The sequence below is a fragment of the Rissa tridactyla genome, chromosome 6 (genome assembly GCF_028500815.1).
Source record: "Rissa tridactyla isolate bRisTri1 chromosome 6, bRisTri1.patW.cur.20221130, whole genome shotgun sequence".
In the NCBI taxonomy this organism is placed as follows: domain Eukaryota; kingdom Metazoa; phylum Chordata; class Aves; order Charadriiformes; family Laridae; genus Rissa; species Rissa tridactyla.
This window is the reverse complement of record NC_071471.1, coordinates 58,763,183-58,790,889: the sequence shown is the minus strand read 5'-3', so window position 1 is coordinate 58,790,889 and position 27,707 is coordinate 58,763,183. Positions and strand designations below refer to the sequence as shown.

Here is a 27,707-nt window from a genome sequence, read left to right as displayed (position 1 = left end):
AGGATGCGTCAGAGCCGCTGTCGTCCGGCCGAGCCGGTGCGGAGGCAAACCTCTCCTCGAAAAGTCAGCACAAAACTATTTGTGACTCTCACTGCTTCACAAACACAGGCAGTACTGGGCAGCCCTTGGTGACAGCCACCGTCCCCACCCCGTGCAGGGCACAGCTCTCCCGCAGGGGCTGCTCGAGGCCCCCCCGCATCCCCTGCTGCGGGTGCGCTGGGGAAGCCGGCTGGTATTTAGCAGGATTTAAAAGTGGAAGGTGGATGAGATGGGGCTGAGCCAAGCTCAAAGATGCGTCCTGCTCTAGGCTGGGAATCCCGCTGCCCTGGGACCAGCACTGTCTCTGCTGTCATCACACACGTGTCTGGAGGATGCCATCTCCCTGCCCAGCCCAGAGAAACCCCCTTGGCAAGGGGAGGCCCTAAGCCAGGCTGGGCATCACAACCCTTCCACAGCCAGCAGGAGCTGCCTGGGGGGGCTTTTAGGCAGGGACTCCCTGCCCACACAGCTCCCAAACACCCTCCTGCCAGCGCTGGGTGGCTGATGGAAAGGAAGCTGCAGAAAGCTTGCCCATGCTATGGGTCCCCTCCACCAGGATCTGACCCTGTGTGGGTGCCCCAGCCCATGCTGAGAGGCGGCAGAGGCGGTTTTTAGCTGAGTCCTGGTGTGCATCCCTCAACCTCCCCCCGCAAGCCTCGGTTTTCCCAGCCACCACTGGGCCATTGTTCCCCTTCGCCATCAGTCTCGCTTCGGCAGCCCTTAGCTCTGCGCCGGCGAGACCACCACCCCCCTCAACCTCCCTGGTAAAGTATCACCATCTCTGCTGAGGCCCCAGTTAGCACTAATGGCTTTGGGCTGCGGGTACCCACTCATGAAGGGCCAGCAGAGCATCGCCCCACACCCTGCAGAGCCAGGATGCTCGGCCACTCGTCACCAGGGTATGACACTGAAGTGGCATTGCCGGGTACAGAGGGATCTCAGCCCTGGGAAGCAGGGATGCTCTGGCTGATACACAGAGCCCAGGCACCTTCGTCATTGCGGGCAGGGTACAAGTGGGGCTGTGCCTGGCAGGTTGCATGGAAGACCTGCCTCTGCTTCCCCAGGCAGACTCCAGCAAAGTTTAACCAGCTCCCAGACACACAGAAACTCTGCTGTTCAGGGCTGCGGACCCTGCCGAGCTGATGGGAGAGGGAGGGTGTTTGCACACATTTACAGAGCTGTCGGCTGCTAAAGTGACAGCTTCCCTGCCTGCCACCACCCCGTCCCCAGAACATTCCTGGGGGCTCCAGCACCTTCCCCAGAAGCCTTGAGCCCTCCAAAAGTAATACAAAACGATGTGCTTCTTGGGCCATTTATAACGCAATTAACCAGCCAGAGAGAAGCCATCATCGCCCTTCTGCCACCCTTCCGTGTAAGCCGGGTGAGGTGGCTTAGTGCAATGGAGAAAGCTCCCCCCGCCCTGCTCCCTGTGATTAGCACGTTGAAGGCTTTCGCTGAAGTTTTAAGACTGGGTTTAAGGATTTAAGGAACTTGCAGGGCCGCAATACCCTGGTTTGCAGCGCTCAATCCGTCTGCCTTTGTTTATCCCCTGTTCCCAGCTGGGGTGGAGGAGCCGGGAAACAACCCCATGGAGGAGGCACGACACAGAGGTCCCCATGGCTGGCCACCCCCTGCCCCAGCCCAGGGAATGCCGCCGCCACTCGTGCCCAGCCATCCCATGCACGTCCCCGCTGCGGTGTCACACTTGTCCATCCCACACTGTCACCTGCCTGCTCTGGCATCCTCGCAGCCTGGTGCCTGCTGGGGGAAGATGCATGTGTGTGTGCGCGTGGTACTTCTGCAGGGGAAACCTCCGTCCTCTGTGATTAATAAAAAGGGACCCGGAGCTGGGTGTGCAGCCTGGTCCCTGCTGCACACAAAGCAGGTTCCCTGCCCTAAGCACCCAAGTGTTGGGATCCAGCGACACCCACATCCAACACTGGCAGCTGGGAACAGGGCTGGGACGGGGTGCTGGATGCAGGGATGGTGATGCTCTTGTTGGCCCCTTGGGAGAGCTTTGCCCTTCAGCAATGGATGCGCAACTGGGGCTTCTAGTGGGGCAAAAATGCTGGGCTTTCTCCCTTCCTCCCCAAGCCTAAAGTATGGGGCAAAGCAGATATTGAGGGCTGGCCAAGGGGGGCTGCATGGGGGGGCGATGCAGGGGAGCTCCACTTTGGTCCGGGGCAAATTCAGGGTGAAACGACCCAATCTGAGGTTGAATGGCCAAATCCAGGGTTGCACAGCCAGCCATGGGGCAGGGGTGATGCTCTGGGGCTCACTGCCCTGGCCAGCCTCGGGGTGCCGATGGATGCTGGCGAGTGCGGCAGTGGATCCGGCGGCTGCGGGGCTGGAGCATGGGGAGCCGGGACAAGGGCCGTGCGGTTCCCTGCCTGGTGGGGTTTCTTTCTATGCAAATGCCTGGGAGCAGCTGCCCTGCCGGCGTGACTCATTTCCTGCTCTTGTGTCACATTCTGGTCAGGCCAGTTTGGCAAAGGCTTTCTTCTCTCCCCCCTGGCTTCTCCTCCTTCTCTCCCCCACCGCCGAGGGCTGGGATGTGCATTCGCTCAGCCCCTGGCAGGATGAGGCAGGATTTTCAGGAAACTGCGTCAAAGCCACAAAACCTCCATATATATATATATAAAAAAAAAAACCAAAAACCCAACACCCAACACCCAAACAAAAAACCCAGCACAATTTTCTTTTTTTCTTTTTTCTTTTTTTTTTTTGAGCACGAGGGAGACTGGCGGCCAGACGGGCTCCTCCGCTCTTCCCCCCGCTGGGGCGGCTGCTTCCCCCGAGACGGGATGGGACCCGGGCAGAAGAGCTGTAAAAGTTTGCTGGGCGGTTGAGAGGAGAAAAAAAAATGCAGTTCGGTCTAATTTTACCCTCTGCTGCCAGCCGGAGAGGTGCTGCTGGAGCCGGGCTGCCAGCGGGCAGCCTTTAACGGGGGACGGATGGTGCGCGCATCCAAGGGAGCCGCCGGCGCTGGTGTTTGCCCGGCATTTCTTATTCCTCGTCAGCCTCACCACTGCACCCTGAAAAGTGTACTGACCAGGGTTAAAAGTAACTTCTTCATCTTAACCGGGTCGGGAAGGGATGCCAGCAAACGCTGGCAGACCCCAGCGTGGTGGGTCTCCCTCCGCGGGTCGGGGCAGGCAAAGGTGACACCGGGAGCGAATCCCCCCGACTGCTCCCATGGCCCTGTCCTGGCTGGCGCTGCCCTAAGCCCAGGCTGTGCTGCGGGTAGAAAAGTAATTTTTTGAGGGATTTTCCACGCGGTCTGTGGTGGAGCTGCGAGGCCGGGATTTACAGCCTCCTGGGCAGGCGGTGCAAGCCCTCTGCTGCGGCCCTTGCTTTGCTGCCCCTCTGTCCCCCCTGGGGGGGAGTCCCACACATGCCCCCCTTGCTGCCCACGAGCTCGGGAGCAGAAAGCAGCATCCCTTTGCCCAAGGCCAGCGGCTATCAGTAGCCCCATTTCTCCCTCTTTCCCCGGTGCATCAAGCTCTGGCGCAGCCTCCCACAGCGTAGCTGGGCATCTCCCCGGGGTGGGGGGAATGCCAGAGCTCCTCAGTGCTGCCAGCCCAGTGCCAAGCTCGGGGACACGAAGCTGCTGGCTCCAGATTCGATCGTGGGAGTCTGAGGGTGGGAGCGGGATACAATCCCACCCCCTCCCTTCCCGTCTGCGGTGCGGTTCAGCTGCCCTCCCACCAGAAGGCCCCTGCGGTCCCTGCCCAGGCCGAGCCGTAACCTTTGCAATCTTCCCTCCGCAGCAATTTCTCAGCCTTCCTCTTCCTTTTCTGCCTGCTCTCTGCAATTAAGGCCGGCTGCAGCCAAATGACCCAGCGCCACACACACGCTAAAAAGCCCCCCTGCCAGGCAGCTACCGAGCTTTCCTTTGAAGGGCAGAGCATCATCTGCCGCTGCCCTGCCCCATGCGACCCCCAAACCCCCAGCCCCCCGAGCCCCGGCTCAGTGCAGCCAGGGGAAACTGAGGCAGGGAGAGGACAGGGGCTGCAGCATCTGCACCCCCAGCTGCCGGGGCTCTCCTTCCTCTCCGAAAGCCATAGAGGTCTGTTTGCCCACAGCCTGGGGAAGAGCAGGCGGGTATGGGTGTAAATTAGGTCAGGAAGCATTGCTAATAAACTGTCACTCCTGGTTGTGTAATGGGAGCAATTACGGGTTTAGGTCTCGTTAAGACATCAGGAAGGAAAACATGGTCTGTCTGGGGGTAGGAGGAGTGTGATGGCAAACAAAAAAGGAGGGTCCTGTTGACAGAAGGATGAAGCTGCCTTTGCATCAGAGGCGTTCCCATCCCGGTGCATTGGCAGCCTGGGGCTTGGATTGACTCTGGTGCAGGGGGACGCAGCGGGACGCAGGGAGTGGGTTTCCAGCTCTCCCTGTGCTCCCCTCCTTCCCCCAGGTGCCCCAGGGACTCGGGGGGGCCAGTTTTAACCCCCCTGAATTCCTTGCTCCCTGATCCACCCCGCTCAGCTCAGCGCTTCGTGCTTGCTGTCCCCGCACAGCCCTTCCCTGGGGTCCGACGGGGACCCGTGGGCAGCGGGGCTGGCGCTGGGCTGTGGCAGGAAAGCCGGGGAGAAGTGTCCAAGCTCTTCCCGCCTGCGCAGCCACCGGCAGCCCTCCTCTCCCTGGGGAGCTGCCCGGCTCCCCCCGCTGCCCGCCGCCCTGTGCTGCCCACCGCACCGCCGGGCAGAGAACGCCTCTCTGCCCGGCCCTCCCTGCCGCCGCCGTGTCCCCCAGCCCGCTGGGCAGGTCCCGCCCGGGGTCTCCGCAGGGATGCTCGGGCGCTGGTGGAGGTCACCCAGAGCCAGGCCAGAATAAACTCGGGGCTCCCCATGAGCAAAACCCCAGGGCACTGCCAAACCGGGGGTGGGGGCACCCGCACCCCCTCCACGGAAGCTGCCGGCGTGAATCCAGCCCATGCACGCCCCAAAGGTGGGGCCGGGGCGCCCGGCGGCCAGGGTTAGCCTTTAACCGCCCAAAACACGGCACGGAGGGAGAGGAAATTCTTGAGGCACCCATTAACACAAAAGGAGTCGTACTTTACATTCGGTCCCGCTTACGGCTTATAAATGATTACTGCACCTTTTAATAAATGGTTAATCAAGTGTTAGAGTCCAAACAAGTTGATGGGTTGCTTATTACCATGGTTTATAACCTTTTATGAATGCCTTCTGTCGATGTACTTATAAACATCCATACCACGTACTTCTCGTGTCTTGACATGTTGGTCACATCTGTTCAAAGTTTATTAACTCTTGAGCATCTCGCTAATGGCAGAGCGGGAGGGATCCCGCTATTTATCTGTATTAATCCGTGCGGCTCAGAAAGCACACCTGCATGGCAGGAGCCGGCCGAGGGCGCGACGTGGGCACCCCCCCTTGTTCTGAAAAAGGTTCGAAGCAAGCGGGATGCATCCTCACCAGGAATAAGCCGGCAGCGGGGTGTTAGTCTCGTGGGTGCGGGTTGGTTTTTTTTTTTGCCACCAGGACAAACAAGTGAAGGGAAGCTGGTGGCAGATTCTTCGTCTCTTGAAGTCATCAAGCCGAGACAGGACGTCGTCCTGGACCGCCTGCTTGAATCAAAAACACAAGTTATTGGGCTCAACGTGAGGGGAATTGGTTGAAATTCTCTGGCCTGTGAACACGGGAGGTCGAACGGGATGATTTAATGGGCTCTTCTGGCCTGGAAATGCACGGAAACATCCTTGGCTGTTGCTGTTCATGCGCGGCTGAAGCCCCCCTCGCGTCATGTTGCAAATAATGAAATAAAACTCTCAATAAGCTGAATAATCAGAAAACAATTTTCCAATAAAAGCGTCCCCCGAAATCTCCTTTTAAGGCAAGGACTGGGATTCCCACTGCCGAGCGTGTTCCTGACGCCTCGCATTATTGTTCGGCTGCCTGTACCGGGGCTGGGCAGGCTGCCACGCCGCCCCGCGCCCCCGGGGACGCTCCCCACCACGGCCCAGCCAGCCCCCCCCGCCTTCTGAACGCTTTTTGCCTTTATTTTTCCCCTTTTGCCGGATGCTTCAGATAATTTTCCTGTACGAGGTGCCGTGGCCCCGCGTTCGCTCCAGTGTTTTTAACAGCGAGATTAGCGCACTGGGCACACAGGGATGGTCCCAGCCCTGGTGGGAAGCTGGGTCTCCCCGGTTGCCTTGTCCCTGGACACTCCTGGAGGTTTTTTATTATCTTTTCCCTTTGCTCCTCGCTGCCTGGTACCCCATCTCCTGCGGCAGGAGCATCCCCCGTGCGGGACAGCCTCGCTCGCTGCCCTCCAGAGGGTTATTTGTGGCCGGAGCGTGGAAAGCCTGAGGAAATGTGAATGATGGGGAAGAGCATTAAAAACACTTTTCCCTTTGGAAAAACAAAACCGAACCCGAAGTACGCTTTTGTGGAAAGCTGCGGCGGCAGTGGCTGCTGCCTGAGATGCACCCGCAGCCAGCGCGTCCCTGCCACGGGTGAGCGGTGGGGACCGTGGGGACAGAGCCCGCACTGAGGCCACGCTGGCCATGCTGCCACGCTCCGTCTCGTGCGCTGCTTCAATTAGTGTGAGCGATGAGGTCTCAGGGCCATTTTTTTCTCCTCTGCCCAACAGCAGGACCAGTTGCTCTGGGAGCTCTTTGAAGCTTTTGGGCTCCTAGAAAGGGAGCTGGGGCACGCGTGGGGTTCCCCATGGTGCCTCTCCCACCCCTGCCAGCTCTCGGTGTCCCCCCTGAGATAGTGGTTTGCAGCAGGGTGAGGACGCTCCCCAGCTCCCTGCTGTCCCCAAAGCTCAGCCGTGGGGCAGGGGGTGTTCATCCAGCACGGGGGGAGGCAGCGGGACCAGCCCAGCCTGGCTGCTGCGGGCCCCTCTCCGGTTACGGCTTGGCCATGGGGCCCCCGGGAGCGCGGGGTGTTAATGTGTCAGGTCCTGTGTGACGGGCCGTGCCGGGAGGCTTTCCTCCCCACACAGGGGCTGCCGGCTGGCTGTACCACCAACACCGGCCGGGCGAAACAGCAAGCAGGAGAGAAATGAGGCAAAAAGATGGGGAAAAGAAAAATCCAAAGGGATCTGGTGCACCGATCTCCCATGAGCCCGCATTTCTGGGCGCTGCGTGACACATCCTCGTGGTTCAGATGGGCTAAAGCATGGAGAACCCCTCCCTCACATGGCGGCACCATCCCACCGTGGGCTGGGAACATGCCACGGGAAGGGACATGCTGCGGGGTGATGCTATGGGAGGGGGTTGGGGGGTCAGGACTGTCCCTGTGTGCCCAAATCCAGCACAACCAGCACTCGCGCTGGCTCTGCCCTGGGCGGGCAGGGAGCATGGCAGGAGCAGGAGCCCCTTCCCAAGGGGGCTGCCCCCTTGTCCTGTCCTGCCCCACGAGGAGGACTCATCTCCCATACCACCTGCCCTGCAGGCGCATCCTCTTCCCCATCGAGATTCCCGGGTGCTGCCATTCACTTTTGAGACGGGAAACGAGCCCCAGCCTTCCCTCCGCACTCCAAAAAAAAAAAAAACCCCAACAAAACAAAACCAAGGGAGGAGAGAAATAAACAAACAAATCCCTTCCCTCTCCTGGCTTGGCATCTGCTCGCAGCCCTTCCATTATTAATTAGAGAAGCTGCCGGCGTTATTAGCAACAAACCGCTCCTAATGAAGTTCAGAGCCGCAGATCCAGGAGGGGCTCCCAGACACCGCTTTTCAGAAACCTTAATTAAATTCACCGCCTGAAGGTGCTTTCGGCTGGGGTGGAGGTGGCGCGGGGAGGCTGCCCGGGCCGGGCACAGATGCGCTGCTGGGGGGGCTCAGAGTGAAGGGTGACGGTGGGAGAGGGGCACCCGGCTGCGCCACAGCCCTCAGGGACACCCGGTCCCCTCCGGATTTGGGGCTGAACCGAGGGATTGCCTGGGATGAGCCGTTGTAAAGTGAGGACTGCCCAGCCACTGCAGGGATGGTGAAGGCAGACCATTTAGTTCATTAATTAAATTGACTGAGAGCCAGGGGCAGGGGTGGCCGAGGACTGGTGTGGAGGGCTCCCAGCGCTGCTAAAGCAGCGGGATCCCCAGCCGGTCCCGGCTCCGCCATCCTTGCTGGGATGTCCTGCCGGGGTGGCCCTTCGCTTGCAAATGCTTTGAAGCCCAGGAAGGCAAGGGGCACGGGGTGTCTCGGGCCAGGGGACCAGCTGCCACTGGCCTCTTGTTCCCCCTGTCCCCACCTGGGTAAATAACCTCACTGGGGATCCCAGTTGACCAGCAAGGTTTCCTCTAGTGACATGATGAAACCCAGCCAAGCCATGGCCATGTTCCCTTCGGCACGTCCAGCATGGGTTACTCTGCACCGGCGGCGCTTGGAGATCCCGCCGCTTTGCCTCGGGGCTGGGATGGTTCGTGTCTGGATGTGGCTGCAGGAGGGGTTCTTTGGGAAATGATAGTTTTCCCCCCAGACTTCAAAAGAAAACAAAACCTTGCAGGAACTTTTCCACTGTTTGCTCCCCTTTCAATGCAGGGAAGGCCGAGATAAAACCCTCGAAGAGCAAGTGCAAAACCTGCGCAAAGCTGGATCTCAGCTCCTGTGCATCTTTTCCCTTCCCTGTCACTCTTCCCCTGTGCACAGCGATCTCCCTTCCCCCCCGATATTCCACCCTTCCTCTCTCTGACCTTAAAGGAATTTATTACTGAGGAGTGTAAAAAGATTACTGCAAAATCGTTCTGCGTTACTGGGAAATCATTGCAACATTAGCTCAGTAATATTTTTTCATAAGTGTTTGCTGTGTCTCTTCTCCGACATATTCGGTCTCCACGCGCACATCCACACCCCCGCAGATCCCGAGGAAGCCAAGAGGCGCTTGGCAGAGGACGGGAACGTGGACCTGACCCGGCCCTCACCCCGGTTCCCTCCCTCCCGCGCTGGCGGACGCAGTTGCCATCCCTCGGCCAACCGGCCGCGTCCTCGGACCCGCGTGCAAGCGCTCCCCATCCCACCTCATCCAAATGGGATGGAAAACGCTGGCTGTCAGGGCGCTCCGGGGTTTCGTCAGCAGATACTCGCGGAGGATCCTGCACCTGGCATGGCCCCAGAATGGCCATTTTGCTGATTTTTTGGGGGAAAAGGAAGATCCCTTTCTCTCCCATGCCTGCACTCGGGAGGTCTGTGCGAGACACCCCGTTCCACCGGGGCCGGGGGTAGAAGATGCCGACGAGGAACGGCGGAGGGTAAGGGTCTGCCGAGGCAGCCATGGGGTCGAGCGGGAGGCAGGCGGCCCCAGCGAGTCGCCGGCAGAGAAGGACACTGACAATTCTGCAAATACGTTTAATGCACTTAGAATACACGGGAGGAAAAAAACGTTTAGTGATTCACAAAAATATTACAAAAAGTCACGTGCAGGCGAAACACACCCAGCACTGCAATAACAATGTAAGAATTTACATTAGAAACTAATATAAAATATTTAAAAACCTCTGCTAGTTTAGCTTTCCATTTGTTTTTTTGTCTTTTATAAAAAAAAAAAAGGGAGGAGGGGAGGGAGGAGAAAGGCCATCTACAAGGTACTGATACACCGGCTGCAGAAACGCGGGCTCCTTCCAGCCCCGTGAGTAGCGTCCTCGGGCTCCTCGCTCGACACGACCCCACGCACGCAGACCGCACACACTCGCACACGCACACACGCACGGCTGAACCACAGAAAGGTCCAGCTCCAGGCTGCGAGGGCAGCCCCAGTGGGCAGGGTTCGCTGCGGTCCCGGTCACCCCATGTGTCCCCCCCCAGCCCTGGGAAGCTTGCCTTTGCTCCAGGTTTTGCAGAAACCGCCCAGCATACAAAACAAGTGGCGTCCCCAGCGAGCGGCAAAATCTCCATCCCTTTAAAAAAAGGGAAAAGCCGACGTGTCCAACCTGGGCTGGATGGGAGAAGGGTTTTCAATGACTAAACTTGGGTTTGGAGCGTGACCATGGCCAAGCACCGGGACGCCAGGGCTGGATGGATGCAAGGAGCATCCCGGCACAGGGGCCAGGGCATCGGTACCAACCCTCAGCGGGATGCTGTCTGCCTCCATGGGGCTGCAAATGCTGCTTCGGGGAAAGCCAAAAGCCGAGAACAAAAGGGCCTGGAGCCCCCAGCCCAAGATCAGTCACTGCTGGGATGACTCGGACACTCACACCCGCCTCCCCTTCCTCTGCCCCCCTGGGCTTCGCAGCCCGCTTGCTGCCACAGGAACAGCCAACACCGCAAAGTCCTTCTGCGTTTCTGTGCCCATCCTGCCCGCAGCATTGTCGGCACATGCCGTGTTTATGTAGGACCTACCGCACACGGTGACAGCTCGGTCCCTCCCACCCTCGCCGCTCGTGCAGCAGAGGGTTTCCGGAGCCGCACTTTCGCTGCAGTTGGGCCCCAGGGAAAGGAACAAAGGAGCCATTTTCATCTCCAGCCTCGCCGGGAGCGGAGGGAGAGGGCGAGAGAAAAGAGCAGTGTTTGCAAAACACAACAATCGGCAGGAAATTTTCCTCCGGCTTTTCGAGGTTGGGTGTTTTTTTTTTCTCTCTCTCTCTCTTCCTCTTTTAAAAGAGGGGAGATGCAGCATCAGGACAGTTTAAAAACAACCAGGCACCAGCCAGCCACATCTGCCACGTGCAGCCCTTTCTGGGCTGATCTTCCTCTCCCGCTATCAGGGCCCTACGAGCTGAATGGTGAACGATGGCGTGGTCTTTCGGCGAGGGAAAGGGAAGGGGCTGCCTTCACGGCTGACTAGAAATGATGTTTCTGAACTGATGTGCCGCTTATGATGATTTTATGGTCTGTCAGCAATTTTAGGGGGAACAGAATCACAGTAGAAATGAAGAGGTGGTGAAGCACGATACACGACAGGTTCACTGCCTGAGAGAGACAGGTCGACACAGGGCCAGGTTTAAAACACATCTGCAACCTCGGGCATATTCTCCATTTGAAATTTTGGACTCATGTCGAACACAAGGCTTGGTTGTTTTTTTTTTTTTAAATAAAAGAGAACAAGCAAACACTGCACAACAGAAAAAAAAAAGTTATAAAAATAGTATGTTGCTACCATGCTCGTTAAAAACTGCCATGGTCCCAGAGACCTAAATCCAGCTTTAAAATCTTGGGAGGTGAACCCCACCGGCAAACGCGCATTTCGAGATTGTTGTGGATACAGTTTGGCAGCTGCGCAGGCTGGTGTTTATCCATAGGGAGAGATGCACAGAAAGGGATTCCTGGTTGCTCGACAATTCATCTGCCCTTGCAGCTTCACCCACAGGGAGAATTAAGGCACAATATATACTCTGAACAGAAGGCAGTCACGCAGAGGACCAAGTCCCCGGGAGGTGGAAGGGCTCTCGTGGTGCTGGGCTCCCTCCTCCCCTGGCAGTGATGGCGCAGGGGACGAAGCCCAAGACTTCATACAGCGGAGCCACAGGGTGCACAGCCGTGCCCTGGGATAGGGGAAAATAGGACACGTGGGTCTAACGGTTTCCTCTGGCCTGAAGATCTGCAGATCTCATCTCCCCACCTGACATGACGCTGCCTTGCCCCGGCCAGATACAAGCCAGCAAAGCAGGTCATGGACTCTGGATGCCCAGCCAGGAGGAGGAAGCAGTCATCAGGACAGATAAGCAGCCGAGCAGCCAAGATCCCATGCTGACCTGTCGTCTAACCCAGCGTCCTGCGAAGCATGCGGTCAGCCAAACATTTTCCAGTGAAGCATCTGAGAAAGATTTTTCGTGAGGAGCTGGGGGGACATTTGACAAAGGGAACGGATGGTGGGTGAGCAATAAAGCCGGCTCAGTGACCAGCCTGGAGGTTCTCACGAGGGGCAGCGGAGCACGAGCACCACTCCCCACTAATTAAAATAACAAATGAGACTGAAGCAGCCACATTGCCACTCCCCATCTTTGACTCAACCTCAGATGCAGCTAACACAGCCATTTGCAGACTCCGCCATCAGCGGCCAGCGCGCGAACACGCAGTGGGATGTGCGTGGCCAGCCGCTCACAGGCCAGTGGGTCCTAGCATGGAAAGGAGGACTTGCCTGCAGCAACTCCATGCTGTTCCAAGGCCCTGGTGATTCTCGCTTTGGTTTCTAGCTTCCCTGCACCCATGTTCGCTCCCCTTGCAGCGCTGGAGATGCGTAAGGGCTTCGTCGCCTTGAACAAGCCCGAGTGGGTGCAGGAGGGAGGCTGCTGACCTGCTCTCTCACCACGCAACCTCTCCCCAGCAATCTGCCCCCTTCAAGCCAAGCATCGCTTTCAACTGTTGTTTTTTTTGTTTTTTTTTTTTTAAAAAAAAAGCTACATCCCCTAAATATTTCTACTGGTTGCAGATGAAAAACAACACAACCCCCACTTCTTCAAAGACCATTTGATGACCCGATGGTGTCATTTCAAAAGCCATCCAAAAGCAACTGCATATTTGAAGTGAAGAGCTTAAGAATATCATTTCAAATCACTGCTGGCAAATCTATGTACAGTAAAACCAATATATCACCATCCTCAAAGACATTATACACAGCAGGCACCACCTATCTAAGCCACTGAAAATATCACTGTAGGTCACACCAGCTACAAGACTGACTGCTCTGCTCGGATCGTATCCCACATACTTTAATATTGAAACTATACATTCCTTTCTCCTGTTTTTAATCACGAGTTGAGAGGGAGAGTAGTCCTGGGTTTGGGACTCCTCTTGTTTCAGAATTGCTGTCACGTGTTGGATTTTCATGGCATTGTGGGTCTGCCATAAGGCTCTTCATCTCTGGAAATATCCCTATCAGCCTGCATTTCTCCAGGAGGGAGAAAACCCATACTTGCTGCTTCTAAACTGCATTCATTTCCATCCAGATAACTATCTTTAGCCAACACAAGCCTCACGGGTTTTGGTTTCATACAATCCTGCTTCAAACCTTCTACACCGTCTAGAAAAAATCAGCACCAGTGGACCCACCGTCTCAGCAGGCTTGGTCTAGAAAAATACCATGGCGTTTATTACTACTGATGCATTTCCCTTTTTCAAACTACTTGCTCACTAAAACACAAAGGTTTCTTTTCCATTTCCTACACACGCAGGCATGTCCTCTTTCCCCACGATGAAAACATCCAAACTCGAGATCTCATTTACTTGCCAGTGAATAAGCCTTTGGCATGGTTGCAAACTCAATGTGAATCAGGGGAGGGGAGGTCCTGCGGGTGCGCAGCTCTTCACGACACTGAGTAACATGCAACTTTCTTATTCTTAGATAACTGTTGAGAGGCAGCGACACGACCTTGGAGCTTAAGGGCTGACTTTCACCAGTTTCTCCCTGTTGGTCTAACAATAAGACAGAGATTTCTATTTTAGCAGTTATTTTCCCCCTCAACTAAATAGGAAGATTTCATTTCCTTCCCTTCAAACCTTCCCCTCAATTGTTATCTGGCTACCAGCAAAGATCTGTGAGAAAGTGTCTCAGAAATAGAGATTTCTGGCATGCCACCTGTTCATAACTCAAATACACAGAACTATATATAAATACATGACACGGAACAAAAATACACACACACAAGGAATACTGGGTGGATTTTCAAATGCATTCAGCTTGCTCCCTCTGAAGTCAATGAAAACCCAACCCAGAGCGTCTGATGAGAGTAAATACGGTGAGGAAAACATACACATAAGAAAGGCAGAACTGGAGCACAAGCCAGCTCGGAGGAGGTGCTTTTCCTGCGTACAGCACTGCATCCCCGCTGCGAAGGCTCACGGAGTTCATGGGGCAGGAGGTCCTAAGCTTTCCAGATGTGTGTCAGAGCCCAGAGAGGGTCTGATGGACTTCTCTCTGCCCCGTGCTGATCTCTGCAGGAACAGCAACAATTGACCTTCCAAATGTCCCTTCTCCACTAAGATGTGGATTTTAAGCTCCTTTTAATGAGAGCTAGCATCTGGAAACAAGGAAGAGCAGCCAGCATCGTGGCAACGGGCCAGCTCTGCTGCAGGCACCCTCAGCAAGCTCGTACAAGAGCAGTCCATGGGCTACTGTTGGCGGATGGCTTTGGGACAAAACTGTAGTCGCTGCCCTTGCCTTTCTCCCGACTGCCACAATCGTCTGTTTGTTCATTATCTTGCGGTGGGACACTTGGGCACGTCATTTTTGAAGCGGGACTGGTTCATTTTCATGCCGCTTTCTCGCCCACGCTGTCCCCTGCATATACGTCTACCGTGCAGAAGGGATGCTTAGTGCTAACCAGGACAATGAAAACTGGCCAAGAGATCCCACGGATGAATGCAGTCTGCCACAGCACAGAAATCACTCTGGCTGGCACACGCAGATATCTGAAAGTTTGTTCTTTCACAGCAGGATTTTAAGATGATCCTCTGAGTTCAGACAAAATGACAAACTCATTTACATGTAAATTGCTTTCGTAGCTTTGCAGAAAGGAAGGTTCTGCCGAGCAGTGTTGGACCCTGCATTTGGCCTGCCTTAAATTATAATATAACAATTATAATAATACAAATACTACTTTGTACACAAAGCACGCCCTCCCCTGCAAACCCTGGCATGCTTCGGTAGGTCCTACAGCCCTCTAGTCAATAATCACCCTCTCTGCACAGAGAGACATTGAGTGACTTGCCTGAGGCCACAGAGGAATTCTGTAGCAAGTCCAAGGAAAGCTTTGTGGCTCCTAGCTCTGCTTCTTGACCAACATTAACCAGCCTCAAATATATGCAAAAAAAGATCAAAGCTGGCTGTGCCAGGAAGAAATTAAATCAGAAAACAAACAGAAAACCAACCCTGGGGTACTGCGAGGCCTCCCGGACTTTGCTGTTTGATCAGGGGAGTTAAGCGTTAAAAGCTTTTGTTATACTTGTATTACGATCACACAGCAATTGCGCATGTATCACCGAGTTAGCTTGTAGGCAGAAAGGGGTGGAAGGAAAACTGCATCTCCCCTGACAAGGAGTGAAGAGTTGTCACCACAAGACAATGGGCAGAGGAAGGCTGGGGAATACGCATCAGAAACAACCTGCAACAGCAGCAGGAGGTAAAGCCTGCGGTGGTTTGCTGCAGCATATCCACAGGGGCCAGCATCTCGATGCAGAGACACAACCTGACCCCGCAGAGCCCATCTCCTCTGCACACCACGTTTGCTCCAAGGAGGAAGCCACAAGGATTTAGACAGAGAGGGTCTTTTCAAACTGATTTTGATGCTTTACAGTTCAAATCTATCTGAAAGGAGGGATGTCAGCACCAACGAGAGCCACCACAGCGAGGGTAAAGGGGAAAACGGAGCTGCACTAGGGCACAACCCTGCTGGACCAGGGAGAACAGTTAGCTTTATTGAGGCTGAATCTCCTCTCTGCTACGCCAGGGCAGTGGAGATCTCCGTTTCATATGCTTTCAAGCAGCCCCCTGGATCCTGCAGAGCTGCTGAAGTTGTCCCTGTGAACAAATGGTCCTTTCTAGCTTCTCAAATTCTGTACAATAGCAAGGAAAAAATACTTGACAGTATCTCTTTAAAGATAAACACACTGTAAACAGGAGATCTCCCCCGCCCCGGTAGCTTTCTTCCTTCTGCTTGTGCAAAACCAGAGGTTGCGACCTTCCCTGGGGTTCAGGCACAAGGACAGGATGCGCGAGAATAAAGTTGCCTCTGTTTGCAGCGATACCATAGCTAATAGCACCAAGACCAACACTTAAAACATGCCTAATTTGAGGGCAGGGAGGATCTGGGTTTGTTTTTCTTGACTGAACTAGAAAGTTCATCTTTAAATCTGTTCAGCTTCAAGCATGTGAGCTTTTGGCCTCCTTTAAACAGGGGAAATACCATTCCGTTTCTGAAAAGAAAAAAAAAATAGCACATGGAAGAACAGTTCTGCAGTCAGTAAAAGTTTGGCTAACAAAAGGACTCCAGAGTCACGTAAAGAACATTTAATCCATGGATTATAGGCTCGCACCTGGCAGAAATGCATGTGTAAATACAGGCGTGCAGAGTGTCTACACCCTGGGCTAAGGCAGAGGGGAGTTCTGCAGCTAGGAGAGAGAAAGGATTCTTACTACTAATTTTCATAGTTAAATATTTCTCACTCACACTCACACATACGCAGGCTGTTCCCAGAGAGCTCAGCCTTGGGAAGGATAAAGGAAAGGGCTCAGTTCGGTCTGGGCTGGTGCTGAGTAGCTCCTCTTCTGTTTGCAGTGGTTGTGCAGCAAACTCTTTTCTTTGCAGGCAGAGTTTTTACTGCATTAATTATCCTGTGAGTCACTGGGTAATGGACAGTAACTTGGCTCTCCCAGTTGTTAGAAGGGTGTAATTCAGCTCTAATGCAGCGGGTTGTCGAACACAGCATCTGGCAAGATGGAAACTTTCAGTTTCTTTTCAGGCCAGCTGTACTCCTTTGGAAGTTTAAACTGTAAGACAGTAAAGAGAACCAGTTAATGTATATCACTGCAACCTGCACAGAAAAACCAAAATCGTTGCAAAGGCAGGCAGCCCCATGTTATTATTATTTTTTAAAACAAGAGGCCACTGAGAAAACATTTCCCCATCAGTATATTTTGGACAGCAGTGGACGTTAGATAATGTGGCCTGTGCCTCAGCTGCCAAAGTAAAGTTCTGAGATTTCAGCCCAAGCACTGTTTATTTCATCAGATGGATTCTGGAGGGTTTCTGCCCCCAACACCATTTCCCCTCCCCGACCTCTCTGAAAATTCGCAGCACAAGTATTTCCCCTGTACCTGACCACGTCCCTTTCCTTTCATCTACCCCAGCCCCCATAGCCCCCCATTTGCTTTTACGGGAGACTTATGGCAGCTTTCAAACTCTTGCTTGTACAGGGTGGGAAGTAAGTGAGCTAGCATGGCTCTGCCCGGTGACGGGCTTGCACATGGCCATCACCTCTGGGACGGCAAACTGTGCCACCCTGGCTGGGGGCAGCCAGCATGCCCGAACAGCATTTCTGCTCCAGCCCTACCCATCTCTGGTATAAAGGCTTCGCAGAGCGCCTGTACAATGCTTCATATTCACACAGGCACTGGGCTGCTCAGGCTGTTTTGCAAACATGGATTGAAGCAGAGGGAACAGAGATTTTTTTGCCCCAGTCTGGTTTACACAGCTCTGTCTCTGGCCAATGTTTCCCAAACAAGGCAAGTGCACTGGTCCCGTCCTGACGTTGCTCCAGGGCACCCCGCCTTAGGCTGGGAAGTCACCCCAACATCTCCGATCCCAACCATGACTGTGTGGGGACAGAGGACCAAGGAAGCTTACCACCAACCCTTCTCACAATCGCCTTTGGCCAGGGCCCATGTGTCACACAGAGCTCTCAAAAACAGCTCTGGGGGTGTGTGTGGAAGGTGGGGGGTGGAATCTCTTAGGCTACAGATCTGCCCCAGTGCTGGATGGCAACCAGTTCTGGACAAGCATTTCACGCAGCCCCAGCGCCCAGACTGAGGGTCCAAAACCCATGGGGGACAGCTCTGGAACCCAGTTCGCAGGATGACTTTGTTTTCAAAACTCTGCTGCACCCACAATGTAGCACTGCCTGACACCCAGACGGGACTCCGAGGGAGAAATCTCACTGTGATCCACCACCACCAGTAACAATTCAGAAGGGTTACAGATACAGTGGTCCTCTCCTAGGAGAGTCCTCAGACCAAGGCCAGCAGTGCTGTAAGCTTCCCAGGGGCTACGTGAATTAGAGAGTTGTTGCAAGGGGACAGTGACCTGCGAATCATCCGTCTTTATCCAATTACTTGTCTTTTTTCCCGTAAGCACCCTGTTTCTGAAGGACATTAACACACGCTCAGTGGCAGGTTCCTGCTAAAGGAGATCCCCTTCAGCTGCCTGCTCTACAGCCAGGGCAGCTCTAACATGAATTCGGTTCTGACCTTGCTCCATGTGCAGCTGTGTATAAGGGTAACCTGCAGTTGGTAATCATTGACCTTGGTACGTCGGGCTGGCGGTCCAGGGTCTGACCCATGATCTGGGGGCATGGCAGAAGGATCCTTCAGGATAGCGGCTACCCTAAACTCCCACTCTTTCTCCTCCAGAAAACATAAACAGCCCAAGCCCCACTTATGGTTGTTTTTTTTTAAACTCAAGCCCTGTGTAGAGCCTGTACCATATAATCTAGTGGCCCTACACTGCCCAGGGGATTCTTCTGAGTTCAATGTCTAGGGTATGTGAAAAACATGTTGATGATACTCAGACAGATGATTTCACTTAATTTCACTTAACACAGGTGGCTCTTTATGCAGCAAAGGAAAGAGTTTCCTTGCAGAGCTTCGCTCTACCACATGAATATCATCAGCAACAGCCAGTGCTGCTGAGGAACGCCTTCAGTTGGCCGAAACTGGGATCCTGCAAGTTACAAATCCTTGGAGGAATCTGTATGCTGAAAGATCACATTTCATCTCAAGTATTTTCCTTTTTATAAACAGGAGTGGTTCCAAAGCAATCCTCTTGGAGAAGTCATCCTTTGCATTTGTTTGTTTTTCACTTTTTAATTTAGCAAAGTCACAGTAACTCGGAACCGAGTGCCTGGTTGCTGTGCCAGGAGCTGCCATGCCCATTGCCTCTGCCTCTCAGCGGAGGTTGAAGGCACATGAGCCGTCCAAAGCCTTAACTAAAGGGCCTTCAAACCAAAGTGCTCCTGGGCTTCCATGTCACTAGCAAAAATGAGCTTTGGATTAGATTTAACTGGCTAAAAGCTGGCCTGGAAGTCACTGCACAGCCAGCAGTGTGCTCCCCTCACTCACACAGTGAAGAACACCCTGGCATTAGATCAACTCTGGATTAAACAATTAGAGCCCTGAGATTTTCCTGGGGGGAGGGGAGCAGGGCCAGGGATGGGAGGGCTGCTCTACAAGCCAAGGAAAGTTTCTTTAGAGTCTGCAGGGAGCTGTAAAAAATGGGATTAAAAATATTACATGTCATTTCTACCACTGCTCTTTGAAGTCAAGCAGAATATTTATATGGCATGCATGGGAGACACGGTGTTAAATGTTCCCCAGGAAGAGATCACATGGCAGGGGGAAGTTTAGCACCACACAGCAAAGCTTTATAAAGCTCCCTTGGCTGCTGCTATAATGCTTCCAGGATGGTGATGGTCCTCTGCATGCTGTGCAGGGGCAGCAGGTGAAGGCCAAGTATCAGATGTGAAAAAGCTCCCATCTGCTCCCCTAACCCAAAAAAGGAGGCACCTACAACAGATTGTTCAGCAGTAAAAGTGCTGCCACCGCTTTCAGCCTTTCTGAAAGTGGGGAAGGTGATGTGCCCAGCACTGCTGCCGAGGACACTATGCATAGCACGGAGGAAACCCCACCACCTGGCCCAGGGGTTGCACCACTTTGATTTGGGGCGCTCAGATATCATGTTGGGAAAGATACTGGTGGAAAGGAAATGCAAAGCCTCCCTTACTATCCATCCCTGCCCTGTATTTCTTGCAATCCCTTCTCTCAGTGCCTTAGCTCACAGCAGATGTGAAGGTTTAGCAAGGCCTCAAGTCTACGGGGCAGGGCTGCAGCCTGCGAGCTGAGGGGAGGATCAAAGGCAAGCTGCTGGATGGGCTGAGCTCTCTGGGACAGTACATGGGAGATACGGGAATGACGCAGCCTTACTTCCTCTGGAGAATTCAGATCTTCTAAATCTTCCAGCATTCTCTCTACGAACTCTTCGGTCAATAGGATCTGCAAAGGAAATACAGTAGTTTACGCCTTTACACTCCTAGTTTTAGCTAATTGCCAAGAGACAGAAGGACTTCTGCAGAGAGCAGACTGTACCAGCTCACTCCTTCCCCCATGTCACACATGTCCTTCTTTCCCGCAATACAAAGGTTTGAGGGCAAGGAGCTCCTAACTTCGCCTCCCACCCCAACCACTGTAAAAAAATGTTAAAATTATACAGCAATCTTTTTTGACCCTCAATTATCTTCCTCAGTCTAAAATTAGAGGCTTGGCTTTAGACAGACAGAGTGGGGATGGAAGGAAGAAAAGGGGTCAAGATAACAACTGTTGGAGAGACAGTGGGAGACAGAGCCGCTTTCATCTGATCCATTGAAGTTAAGCTCCCAGTTTAATCAGGAAAGAGCAGCACTGGGGGAGAGCCTGAGACCCGCACAGGGAGGGCCCTGACCCGAGTGCAGGACACCATTCAGATGAAGCAGATGCTGGGTACGAGAGGTGCTCCCAGAGGTGCCCGTGCAAGGCACCTCCACATTGTATCGCACATGCCCATCTCACCTGCCTGTGCTGGGAAACCTTTTGGATCATCTCAAGGCCAGGCTGGCAAGCACAGAGCAGCCCAGGAAAGTGGCTGCTGACCGGTCAAAATTCCCAGCTGAAGACCACAACCCCAGCTCCGTGGAACACCGCAAGTCACACAAACCAGAGACTCTGGGGGAGAAAGCAGCCCTGGGAATTCAAGGGGAGGAACTGCCACCCTCTTTAAAAAAGCATGCGATAGCCAAAAGCAAACATGTCCTGCCTCTCTTCACAACAGCCGTAAAGGCCAGAGCTCCAGGCAGGCCAGCTGGCTTGGCACAGGAGCAGACACGGCAGTGAGGGACCAGGCAAACATCCCCGCGCGGTGAGGGGGCGTTGGAGCGGCATTCCTGGGAGTTAGGTTGCAGCAGTATCCAGCGGATTATTCCCATTTCAGCCTACAGGTTTGTTTCTTCCCCCCTGCTCCTCCTTTCCTTCCTTCGCTCCACCCTTTCCTCTGTCTATGGCGTTGCTTTCCATCCTGAAGCAACCACCATACCCATGGCCCCTTTCTCACCCTTCTCTTTCCCTGTTCTGCCCAGCCATGAGGCTCCATGCTCATTTCCAGAGAAGGGACCGCTCCAGCACCAGACACTGATGGAGCTAAGTGTCCAGCCCCACTGCTCTCTGCTTATCTCCAGCTCCCATCTGGAACAGGGGCAGCCAGGCTGTCCCACCTCTGTGCAGGAAGCCACCTCCCATGCCCGCTGGCTCCTTGGTGCCAGTAACATCAGTGGGGACCAAGTGACTGCCAGGATGCCACAGGCTGTTTAGCAAGTGGAAGCCTCTGGGCTCCATTTTGGTAACACACAAGCAGGGCTATTGCACAGAAAGAGATAGGGAAGACTCTGGTCTCCCTTTCTTCCTTCAGTTGGCAAGAGAAGAGATCTGAAACTACCAAATCCAGATCTGAGAGCTACCAGGTGTCTGCAGTTCTCTCTCCTTCAACCTTGCCACCCTGCTGCCATTGCATGCAGATTTCCCAGGGGATGAGGGAACTGCAACCGCCCCTCTCCACCCTGTTCCCCTCTTCGCTTAGCTTCAACCTGCAGCTGGCTCCAGGCCAGGGTTTATGACCGAGCTGCTCAGCATGGATGCAGGCACCTCCATCAGGCCCCTCCGATCATACCTCGAGCCTGAAAAAACCCTGCTTCAGCTAGGAGCCAGGAGCTTGCTGCTTTGGACAGGACTCTGCAACCTGGCACCAATCCGCAGACTGGCAGGCTGAGAAACATTGCACTGAAACACGCAGTACCACCGCAAACTACTGCAGTCTCCTTGCAGGAGCTGGTAACTATTCTGCCTGTTGAAGTGGAGACACTCGTTTGTTGGCTGTTTGCGGGAGGAGGAAGCCGTCTGTCCATGTCGGAGGCAGGAGGGCAACCCGATCACTCAGCTCAGAAGGACGAGCTGGGTGGGGAGCTGGGGCTCTGCACAGAGCAGATCGGTTTCTGCGGAGGTGCAGCCTGCAGTGGGGTGAGGGAATGAAAACAATTTGGCAGACATCAAAATCTACAGAGCAGCCGGAAAAAGGAGGAGGAATTGGTATTCACAGCGATCAGGCAGGGAGGAAATGAATATTCAGCCATCCACGGATGAGCAAAAATGCCAGAGGTTGGGATGGGTGAGAGAGCAGGAATGAGGAGCCGCAGCTTTGGCAGGGGGACGAGAAGACAAGCGCAGCAGGAAGACCCCTGGGCACTCCCAAGGTGCCAGAGGCAGGACAGAAATGGGAACCACGTGTGTTGTGAGCCAGCCAGCTGCTCTAAGGCTGGAGGAAAACAAGACAGACTATGCAGGGGTAAACAGCAAAGGGTGGAGAGAGTGATGGGGGGAACAGGTCAGGTCCCAGCTAAACCACAGACCCCCCAGAGGAGGGACAAACCTATGTGGAGCACTGTGGCTAGGATTGACCTGGGGTGCAACCCCCTGAGATGGCTGAGCCCATCTGCAGCTCACTGTCCCCTCTCAGTGAGTTTTGGCAATCCAGATGAAAAAAACCCCAAATTCCACTGATTTCGTGAGCCGAACTGGCTCCCTAAAGGGTCTGACAAGTGGAGTGGGACAGGAGCCCACAGCTCAGCTGGCTCGTGGATGGCGTTTGTGGGATCAAAGCAATGGCAGCCTGCTCTATGCAGCGCGCTGAGAAAAGATCGCAGTACCGTTCTGCAAGCCCTGCATAGACAGTTAACTTTGGTGGAGGGCAGGCGTCACAGGCTGCAATGACAAACTGCTGCAGTGACATTCACACAGTGTATCACTCAGAACCCGTCCTTAACAGCCCAAGTCAGAAAAAACCCACCCCAAACCCTGCTACCCCACGCTACTGGGGAGACCTGCTCTCCTTCCTGTAGAAGAAGGGAGGCTCCAAAGCGCGGGTGTAAGCAAACAGACAAACAGCCATGTCCCTCGGCACAGGAACCCAGCACTTGAGCTCTCCTGAGGATGCAGGGGGAAGACGCGTCCACAGCACACCCCTGCTGAAGACGGGTTTGAAGCAAGAAGAATTGTCATCCTGGATTTGCATCCAGACAAGATTTCTCCTCTTAGAAGTAGCCCAATCAAAACGTCCCAAGATCAGGCTGCCACCCCCACCTGCGATCAGCAAAACCACCTTCGTGCTGGTGAGTGAGTCTTTGCTCCTTCGGAAAAGGATGAGGATAAATCCAATCCCATCTCAGCTTCCCTCACTCGCAATATTTCAGGTTTCCAGTTCTTGTAGCACGCCTGCTCCTGCACAGTATGATACCCCATTACATTAACACACACACGTTATGTGTGCATGATATTAAAGGTGACATTCCCAGCAAATAAACATGACAGACTGCCATTGCTCTAGGCACCTAATTTAATTTCCTCTGGGATTTAAACCTTAGAAGCTCAAATTAAACAAATAGACCCCGTTCACTTTATATTTCAGACCTGAATCTAGAGTTTTCCTCCGATGCTGTTAACTGATCTTATCAACAGGACACTGCACAGAGATCACAATGGTGAAGCAGCTTATTCCCTTCCCAAAGGAAAACAGAGCCCCACTGTTGTGCTGCAGCCATGGGAAAAGCCGACGCAATCTGGAGGGCAAACGAAGCCGTCCCATGCGCACTGAACAGGCCTTTTCTCCCATGAAATCTCTTGGCTGGTGTTGAGGAAGCAAAGGAGCTCTGTAGAGCGGCGGCGGGCATCCCGGGTGCCGCAGTGGCTGGGTGCTCGCAGCACCATGTTTTCACAGCTCTGTGCAAACACTCTGTCCGGCCCAGCCTGCCGAAGCTGGTTACAGGGTGTAGCTCAGCCTTTGTGATGGCTGTTTGCAGTATGAACAGGGAATGGCCTCACCAGCCAGCCGCAGGTATCTGAAACATCTCCTTTGGTGCTGCATGGTCCTGCTTGGACCAGGATCTCCCCAACCTGACCCAGAGAGGCCCGGACACGTGCTATCCCAATTGCTAGCGGATCTAGATTCCATTTTCTGTGTTCTTTGTGGCTGTTAGTCATGCTGCAGATGCTTGGAAGACAATGACTAGCCAAAAGATAAGTCCCTGTTTTCTATCACGTGTACCTACCGCACAACCGAGGTCCGAAGTTTGGGTTCTCGCTACTTCACTAACAGCTGCATGTGTCCAGACATGTTACAAAATACCAGACTAGGCTGTCTTATTCAGGTGGATGTGTTCAGGGAACACACGGGCTGCGTGCATGATGTCTCCCTCTCGTGGCAAGCCTCACCTGAGCTTGCTGAAACCTACTTCTTACCTACAGGGCTTACCTACGGGTCAACTGAAGGAGCTTGTGTTGAAGCTTTTCAGTGTGGAAACTTTCATACCAGCAGATAGTTGAGAAACCTGTATCGTGACTCGTTACGGGTACGTGGCTGCAAGTGTATGAAAACAGGCGAGATCTACAATGTACACAAGGTCATGGGGCTCCAGATGAGTTGGGCTGACTTTGAAAGCAACTGCTGCTTAGTAAAACATTAAAGACTATAGCTGTCTTACAGGTACCACCCCAGAGTTAACACCCCATCCCTCACTATAGGGTTCAACCCTACCATGAGGGCTTGAAGTTCTCAGCTCAGGAAAGGCTGGCTGGGGCCAGAGGTCACACCGATGTTGCAAGCCTGGCACAGCTGGCAAGTCTTTGACCAAGGAAGACCCTCAGAAGCTGAGCTAGGAATTGAGCTGCAGCTCTGTCCTACTTCAGGAAACACGCTTTGTCCAGGGCAAGACACAATCAATTGGCCCTAGGACAACTAAGCAGCGGTGCTTTTACTGATAATACCCAATTTTCATGCCTACCTAGAAACAAACCAAACAATCCCACACTTTGCCCTAGTGCTTTGTTTGCATTAAACACTGCCACTTGCTTTTCTAGCAGGTTTGTCAAAGAAGAAAACCATGTTTTATTAGTTCTGGACTTAGTACAGAGCTGGCTTGTACAGCTCAGCCAGAGAAGGTGGGGACGCCTTGCAATAAACCCCTATGAAACCATACCAACCCTTCTAAGAAACTGTTCATCCATCCAGGTGCTATGCCTGGAATGGGTGGAGCAGTTGTGCCCTAAGCCACATGTCATCTGTTACATCTGCAAATACCCAGCAACTTTTAGGAGCCCTTTGCCCTAAAAATGTTGCAGCTTAATTCCTGTCGACAGCACAGCAAAAACTGAAGTTGAAGTGCATCAGCATTTCCCACTGAAACTAAACATTACCAATAAACCTCCCTGATGAATCACACTTTGTGCCACAAGCATCCCCCAGCCCATCTCTCTGCTCTCCCCTTGGCTTGGCCTTCTTTGCACTGCTTTGCTTTGACTCCAAGTGGTTCAGGGCAGAGGCCTTGCCACTGCATCTTTCCACTTCACGCCCAGCCCTGACACTGTCTGCAGAGGCCACCTGGCCGCCTGAATCCACCACAGCTCTCGCTACGGCCTCAAAGGTACCAGTATTGCAACAAACACCTTTGATGGGAAATTCCACTGTTGCTCTTCCAGGAGATTCACAACCCTCCTTGTAAAGGAAAAACATCCACTCACAGATGCCTCAGGGACCCTATTGCTTCACACCGCGATGATACAATCCCAGAAGAGGAAGTATCTGATGACGCTGAAAGATTTTGACCTTGTGGGATCTCTCCATGACATTCCCAACTACAAGGCTGGTCCCAGGGACCTGGGCTTCTCAGAGCCCAGCCTGTTAAGATCCGTCTTGCAGACAAGGCTGCTTTGAGTGAACACAAAGTTTGTCTCAGCTGGGGAGAGGGCTGAACAAGGGAGCCAAGACAACAGCCAATATCAATTCTTTCAGAGTGAAAAAGCAAAGGAATAACAGGCATCTCAGGGAATGCTCCAAGTGGGTGGAAGAAAACCTACACAAAGTAGCCAAAATGTAGTTTGAGTAGCAAGGGAGGGGCATTAGTCGATTTAAGAAGGATGAAAGAACTTGACTCATGCAAAACTAGCCTAGACAAAGTACTAGAGAACATGCTGCAGGAGAGTTGATACGGGGAGGATCGTGATGACCTAATGGGACATTTCTACCCTACTGTAAGTTTCTTCCAGTGTCTCATTCAGCAGCGAGGAAGAAGAACACCAAGTGGTAATGCAGCGAGGTTTTGGGGAGTGTTTGGAGAAGACAACAAACTTACTGGAAAAGTGTTAGCTTAGATTTCCTAGAACTGCTCAAGAATTTGGGGGAAGGCACCCAAAAGCCTCTGAAAAGATTTTTCTTGGGGTAGATGCATAAAAAAGCTTTGGAGAAGAGCAGGTTGTAGTTGTACACGACCTAAACCAGTTTGTGGGCGTTGTCCTTAATTCACCATGCCAGGCATAACACATCTATTCAAGTTCGGGGAGACAAAAAATCAATGCCTATCTCTTCAAGAGAGGACTCAACCCACAGCTGCCCCTTACAAGCGAGCATCTCAAACAACAGAGTAGCTCTTTCAAACGTTGCTTTGAACCTCTGCTGCTGCCATCATGCCAATGTGCATAAATGATTTAACATGTGGTACAGCAGAGAGAAGAACCAGATGTGCTCATTTCCAGGGGAATGTCCTAACTCTACTGGAACAGAGTCATTCTCTTGTGCTCTCCGTCTCTGTGACTAATTCAGTGTTTTATATGATGTGGAACAACTCCAATTGGATGAGCTGAGGAAGAACCAAAATACCCTATGGTTGTGGTGCCCATAAAGCCAAGAAGTAGAAGCAGGGGTTCAAAACAAGAAAGGAGTAAAATATGAGTTTCTCATATCCTATGTGAGTGTTTTATCCCTCAAATATTGATTAGAGAAGGCAAAACTTCTAATAACTCCAGCTCTGTTCTGCAAAACTAGATTTTTTTTTTGGTTTTATTGAAGAAAACCTTCTATTTCTGGTTTCATTCAACACAAAAGGATACTTTTTTAAAAATCTTTTGGTCTCTTAAGGGCTTTTGTTTCAGCAAGAAAAACTTAAAATATTTAAAGATTGGGCTCAGTCTGATCTTCTTTCCCAGATTTTTCACTTAGGTTGCCAAACCAAAAGAATGGATTGTCCCCCATGACCCCGCTTACAGCAATCCCCCCGCCATGACTGCCAGCATAGATAGTGCATGTTGATAGCTCCTGAATGCTGGATGCTTCCCACAGCCTCCATGTACCTATCCTGCCTACGGGCACATTTAACATTTTCTATGAGAAGTTTGACCTTGCTGTCCTAAGCCTCAACTTATTTTTCCATGCTGGATGCCTTGTTTTTCATTTTTTTTAAAAGGTTTCTAGGGGAAAAGGAATCAAGTTATCTCAGAGAGGTATTTTGGAAAAAGTATTTTTTGACAGTACTAACAAATGCATATGATCATTTTGTTGCAAAGCACGAGAACTACCCTTATGAGGAGGGCAATAAAGATTAGCAAAAAAAAGCGCTCTGAAGGTCAAGGGAGAATCTTCCTCCTGATTGTGAAAATGCTTTGCCAGGTCAGAGGCCTCCGAAAGTCACTGTTTGTCAACAGCCTTTCAGAGAAAGGCAGAAAAATGTACTGAAGAGCTCTTCTTCATTGACCACGTCCCAGCCCAAGGCAGCTCTGCCCCAAACACAGGGCAGAGGTAGTTAAGGAGTAGTTTTCCCTCCGATCATTCCTCTGAGCAGTGAGGGATTGCTATGGCACCAGGCACATCAGGACTAAAGGCAGGGAAACTCTCCAGCGCTCTCAGCGTTTCTGCTGGAAGTCAAGCCGTGTGGAGGAGGAAGAGAAGGAATTTGCCAACTTGAATGAAGGGGAGGAAAGGAAAGCAGAGACGGGCCAGGATGAGGGGAAGACAAGAGGTACAGAAAAACAGGATGGAGGGCAGATCAGAGGCCAAAGCCGGAGGCAACACAAAGGGCAGGGAGACTGGAGGAGAACCCCATTTCCACGGCCTCTGTATCCACACGCTGTCTGCTGGACATTGCG

The 27,707-nt window shown here is 53.0% G+C and overlaps 1 protein-coding gene across 3 annotated transcripts in view; it reads right to left on the bottom strand.

The window, feature by feature from the left end:
- Nucleotides 1-12,301: 12,301 nt before the first annotated feature.
- Nucleotides 12,302-27,707, bottom strand: part of SUFU (SUFU negative regulator of hedgehog signaling) — a 96,646-nt gene continuing 81,240 nt past the window's right edge. For 2 of the 3 annotated variants that reach the window (XM_054205217.1, XM_054205219.1), the window contains exons 11-12: nt 19,641-19,709; nt 12,302-16,433 (exon numbers count right to left, since the gene is read on the bottom strand). In XM_054205217.1, coding sequence (XP_054061192.1) covers nt 16,344-16,433; nt 19,641-19,709 — 159 coding nt within the window. In that variant the 3' untranslated portion in view covers nt 12,302-16,343. The remainder of the gene's footprint in view (nt 16,434-19,640; nt 19,710-27,707) is intronic. The other variant, XR_008466967.1, reaches the window with a different exon arrangement.